The 6,000-nt window shown below is 45.5% G+C and overlaps 1 protein-coding gene across 2 annotated transcripts in view; it reads left to right on the forward strand.

Annotated features, from left to right (window-relative positions):
• Positions 1-5,062, forward strand: part of dok7a (docking protein 7a) — a 31,757-nt gene extending 26,695 nt beyond the window's left edge. Inside the window, exons 11-13 of one of the 2 annotated variants that reach the window (XM_028984980.1) lie at positions 405-477; positions 2,581-2,709; positions 3,978-5,062. In XM_028984980.1, the coding sequence (XP_028840813.1) occupies positions 405-477; positions 2,581-2,709; positions 3,978-4,120 (345 nt within the window). In that variant the 3' untranslated portion in view covers positions 4,121-5,062. The remainder of the gene's footprint in view (positions 1-404; positions 478-2,580; positions 2,710-3,977) is intronic. The other variant, XM_028984988.1, reaches the window with a different exon arrangement.
• The last annotated feature ends 938 nt before the right edge of the window (positions 5,063-6,000 follow it).

A 6,000-nucleotide genomic window follows, 5' to 3' on the forward strand; every position in this document is an offset into this window, starting at 1 on the left:
GTTTATAAAACAACAACAACATTTATTTCTTATATAGCCCAAAATCACATACAGTATGTATCAATGGGCTTGAGACATACTAAGAGCCCTGATAAGGCCCAACTTGTCAGGAAAAGAAAGTGTGAAAAGAAAGAAATGATTATTATTATTTTTGTTTTTTGTGAGTGTGTGTGTGTGTGTGTGTGTGTGTTAGTGTTGGACTCATTTGAAATACTTTTTAAACAATTGGGTTTTCAACTGTTTCTTTAATTCTTCATATCGTATAGACATTTTTCTATTGTTCTTCTTCAGTCTGTTTTGATATAAATGTCAACAATAATCCTCTTATTATTAAGCAGAATATCCATGTCCATGTAAACACACATGAAACCCGTCGTCCTAGTCAGTGTTCCTCTGTCTTGCAGTCTGAAGTGAGGAGCAAGTACGAGCTCATGAGCAGCCATGGTGTGCAGAAGATTCCTTATCCGGATCCAGAAGGTGAACTTTTACCACATCCTTTTTTTTAAGTTTTTATTGTTCATTTTTTTTTTGTTGTTTTTTTTCATAATATCCTGATTTGTAGTGAACTCTACTCTTTCTACAGCACTTTTTTCCTCTGAAGTATTCTTGCTCCAGACGAGCAGGCTTCATTGATGTGTGGGTGTGTCTGCCGTTGGCAGAGAAGTGCCAGATGCGAAGGGAGGGCAAAGTGGCTTACCGTTGACCCTTTCACCGGGGGGGGTGGGCTCAGTGAGAGGTCTCGCGCTAATGGACAGTGCTCGGAGGTGGGGAGTGGGGTGCCGCTCTGCCTCGGCCTGGTCGTTGTTTCACTCAGACCAAACCAAACCAAAACCAAAACCCCGCATTCTTCACAATACACGTCATAAAATGAACAGATCAGAGCAAAAAACGGCCCCGTGATCAAAAGGCTGCCGGTTCGAATCTCGATCCGACAAGGTGCCACTGAGCAAAGCGCCGTTCCCACACACTGCTCCCCGGGCGCCTGTCATGGGTGACGGTTAAATACAGAGGACACGTTTCACCGTGTGCACCGTGTGCTGTGCTGCAGTGTCTTACAATCACTTTCACTTAAGTTGATCAATTATTTGCCAGTGAATCCACGTCCAAACAGGTTATTTTTACACGATCAAGTTATTTTCTATTAACTCTGAGGTGTTTTGTTGGAAACATAAAAATTTTACGTCCCTTTTTCCAGCCCCATCTTAATATGAACCCAAAACGAGGAGCAAGAGTCGCCCCTGATTTACCCGCCGACACGCGTGTGCAGCCCTGGCGGCCGTTTTTGTGGCCCGGTGTTGTTATATAATGGGTGCCACGCTTTTACAGACACCCACGGGACATGGATATGTGCTCAGTGCTGGCAGTAATGTGACGCGAAGCTGAGGGGACAGTCGTGCCTCCGGGGGGGGACCCAGTGCATAAAAAGGGCCGCCCACGTTCTCGTCTGGGTCGTCACTTAGCACCCACACCTGCTGGTTGTGGCTGTCGCCCAGTGGCCCCGTCTCCATCATTCACGGCCGCGATGGCCCCCCACACGAGGCTCTGGGCGCCACAGGCGCGATGTAATCGTTCCGAGGGACAAGGCGACCATTGTCTTCTCCTCTTGTTCACAACAAGTGTTCATATAAAACTTTTGTGAAATGATCGCATTTCTGTGCTATGCGACCAAACACTCGCCCTTTAGCGAACTCATGGCTATGGCTGGTCAGTAGAAGTCATCGAAATTTACGATCAAAAACTCTAGTAAAATTATACCCGTAGTAAAATTCATTGTTGATGGAAAAATAGACGCGTTTAGTCATTATTCTGTTTCCTGTGTCTCTCCATGAATTTCCGGATTACTTGTGGGATAAATGCAAGGTCCTTGTGTGTATCCCGAGTGTGAAAGCGACTGAAAACTATCTTTACGCAACTAAAAACTGAAATGAGTAAATCTGTAGCCAGGACCCTCGAGATCTTGGCATGCCGGTTCCCCCCCACCTTTCCTCGCGGCTCTGTGCATCTCTGTCTCGCACTCTCAGTGCATTTACCCTTATCCAGAGCGACTTACGATCAGTAGTTACAGGGACAGCCCCCCTGGAGACACTCTGGGTTAAGTGTCCTGCTCAGGGACACGATGGTAGTAAGTGGGATTTGAACCTGGGTCTTCTGGGTCATAGGCGAGTGTGTTACCCGCTAGGCTACTACCGCCCTGTCTCTCCCCCTGTCTTCCCCTCGGTTGGTTAATGTCTGCTCAGTCGGGCCTTTAGTCCACTTTCACTTTCAGAAGGCCAGGGCTGGTGTAATGGCAACAATCACCATGGCAACAGTCAAAAGAAACGGACTTGATCGTGACCTCTTGTCTGACCTTTCTGCTTAGCTCAAAATGCATGACCTCAGGTTTCACTTTCACGTGTCCTGTTCATTTATTATAGTGCAATCTTGAGAATTCTTGCATTAATTCTTAATTTTTTTTTTCCATTTCCATTTTAAAGGTTTGTTTTTGTAAATACTGTAATTTTAATTCATCCGTTTTACATTTTCCGTCTGGTTTAAAATGTGAAATCTGCTTCTCCGTGATCCCTTCGTCTGCGTTCCCAGGCGGCGTGTCGTTGGAAAGGCCCCGGGGGGACGGGCTGACCTACGTTAATATTCCCGTCAGCCCCACGTCCAAGAAGCAGCTCAACTACATGGAGCTGGAGCTGCAGGAACCCAGCGGGGCCGTCCGAGGTAACCTGGTTTGTCTGGGAATCTGGTTTGTCTCGACCTGCACTGTGTCATAAATGTCCAACGTGAATCCCCGAATCTCGTCTCTCTGCGTACTCGTATATGGTTGAGATGACAATAAAGTCGACTTTGACTTGAATGAGGAGGCCAGCACTGCATCTTCTTGCAACCGTGGGGATATGTATGCGCTTTGGGCCACTCTGTAGCCAGCAATCAATATCGATCGATGCGCAGGATACCTTAATGTACAATATTTCGTTTAATCCGCTTGCTGCCAGTAATTTTCTGTCACTTCTTCACATTATTGTTCTGTGAAGAAATAAACGTTTTGTAATTTAATTCCAAAAGAGGGTCACAATTGGATAAACTGTATTTTAAAAATGAATAATGGACATGTTACACTTTACAAGGCAGTATTAAGAATCATCATGCTGATGCTGATATGCCAGTTGCCTGTAGCGTATTAGCTGGGACGTGTCATATTTTGGGCTAAATGGATTAGTCCCACACAGGACGTCCTTTCGTTGCGGATTTTGATTGCAAACCCACTATCGCTAATAACGATCGCATTTAATTGCATAGAAAATACATTTGAAAAACCATATACTTTTATACAACAGTTCTGAGGTACAAGATTTCAGATTTCCACCAGCCAGAATCATCCCCATATAGTCTAAGGACTAACGCATAAATGAAGGAATCCATTTTCTAAATGACCAGTCGTGAATTGTGTTGTCTGATGGTAAAAATGTGGTCTTTTGGTTATTATAAACCTGTTACCGTGGTTTTTTTTTGTGATTGTCAGCTCTAACGTTCTCTGGGGAGACGGGGGTCATGCCACGTCTTTCGGGGTCGCGGATGCGACAGTGAGACTTAATCAGTATTTATTTTTATTTTTTGTGTAATTGTCCATTAGCTGCGTCCGGGCTTCGTACGAGTGGGGGGCGGGGTTAATTGGCTGTGTCACCGATTCGCCGGTCTGCCTCTCTCCGTGGGCCCAGCTTTGCCAGTGTACCGTCGGCCCCTGAACGACCGCCATGCCGCTGCAAGCTCGCCCCGCTAATGGCCTGTCCTCGCCGCCAGAAAAAAAAAAGGCGCCTTTGCTCCCCCGTTAAGATGGCGCAGAGAATGCGAAAGCCATTATGGTGCTTTCAAGGGTTACGAGGAGGGCAGCTTTTCATTATTATGAATATGAATATGCAGACGAACGTGGGCCATTAGTTTTTTTTTTTTTTTTTCTGCAAACATAACACACTTTGTTTCCGCTTCAGGCAGAGGTTCGTCAAAATACGCCCAGATTGACATCACCGCCACGGAGACGGCCCATAAAGTGGGCACCCAGCATGCCCTGGGGCGGGAGGAGGGGTTGCCGAGACTCGAGCAGCAGAAGAACAAGGCAGCGTCGCCGCAGTGAGGATGCGGGCGCTGCAAATTGTGACCTCTGACCTCGTTTTTTGCGAGTGTGGAAGTTTCAGGATGGAAAAAAGAGACAAAAAGAGCGACGGCAACAACAACAAAAAAAACCCCACACTTTTCAAGAGACAGAAATGCACTCCGGGGCTCGTCCCAGCCAGAAGCGCCTCCGCCGAGCGGCAACATCTCATTAGTGGCGATTATGTCAGTGGTCCCGCCCCCGGGGGGGCGCGGTGAGGGGTGCGAATGTGCCGACGTGCCGCTGAGTCACCACCGCACCCCCCGGCGACTGCCGAGCCCTTAATCGGATGACATGGGCTCGTCAGCTCATTTCGGAGGAGGGAGAAATGGGCCCTGGTGTGAAAGAACAATGTCTATTGTCATTTTTTTACATTTTCTATTACGTAGAGAGTTGCTCCGCTGCTCCAAAACGTGCAAATTCTTCAAATGTCATTGTTACCCTGGGCGATCGAGCAAAGCGAAGGACAATTGACAAAAACTGACAGCGAATCACAAGAACCAATGGAATTAGAGCAACACGATCATGCCATGGTTATAATAATATGATAATAATATTGCAACTTATACATACATATATATATATATGTGTGTGTGTGTGTGTGTATGTATGTATGTACGTATGTATGTATATCAAGAGAGAGAGAGATTTTTCTCTCCTCGGCATCTCAAGGTCGCCTGAAAACGTTTTTCTGTGCGGGTCGGTAACAGCGAGAATACGCACGGTTTTGCCGGGGATGTAGCTATGTACAGGTTGTCTTTTAAATGGCCGCAAATTATCTTACCATAAGCGAAATTAGCCAATATTTGATAATGACTACAGAAATAAAACTGTAGACATGATGTAATTGCCGTTGTCCCGGATGACGTCCCATTATAATGTCAAATGGTGTTTGTTGTATTTACATGAACAGTTTTACTCTAACCAATAGAAAACCTTGGCTTTTATATTTCCTCGATTACTGACTGATAAAGGTCCTATGGTCCCTTATGGTTCGGGTTAGATTCAAATAGACCCGGGGTGAACCATAGCAGGTTAAAAATCACCTTGAAACCCTTCATTAATCCATATATTCATTTTATCTTGTTAGAATATAAGGTTACATAACACAACATTACCAATGAAAGAAAAACATTAAAAACAACTAGAATTCTTTTTTCTTAGTTAGAGTTAGAAGTTGTCCATTGATGATGTGCTTTGATGGACATCTATTGGGCCAAAACATATTATTCTAAAAAACAAAATGGAAGTCCATTTCTGCCCCAAATCAATAGTCCTCAGCTCTGGGCATAAAACAGAGAAATGAAACTTCAGTCGGTCAGATATCAAAGCTCTGAAAGCCCTTTTGTCCCAGCAGGGGTCACAGAATCGTCCTGCGGGCTTCAACGGCAGGTTTGCGGCTCCCCTGATTGGCCCCCCATCGTCATCCTGTCCTCTCCTCGAGCCATGCAGGACACTCAGGAACCCAGCGAGACGTTCCCATTCGCTGCGGCGTCGCCTCGGAAGGAGCAAACTGAGCGATGCTGATGAGAAAATTTCACCCACTACATTGTAATTGATGACCCCCCCCCCAAAAAAAACGAGAGCCTGCCGGGTTCGGCCCCCCCAGCTCGTCTGAAAACAAATTCATGCTCAGTGGTGGTCAATTTTTTCGGAGGAAAAAGAACAAAACTGGAAAAGTCCAAACAGGGCATAAATGTTACGAATAATTCTTGAACAGCCTGATGCTTCAAAAAAAAAAAAAGCTTGTGAAAGTACCAAAGTTTGGGCTAAAGTAAAGCGTCTCTGACGCTGTGTATCACATGTGACAATGTGACAATCACTTCACTTCACATTTTTAATGATTTGGGGGAACGTCTAGT

This window comes from Denticeps clupeoides, chromosome 1 (assembly GCF_900700375.1).
Source record: "Denticeps clupeoides chromosome 1, fDenClu1.1, whole genome shotgun sequence".
NCBI classification, from domain to species: Eukaryota; Metazoa; Chordata; class Actinopteri; order Clupeiformes; family Denticipitidae; genus Denticeps; species Denticeps clupeoides.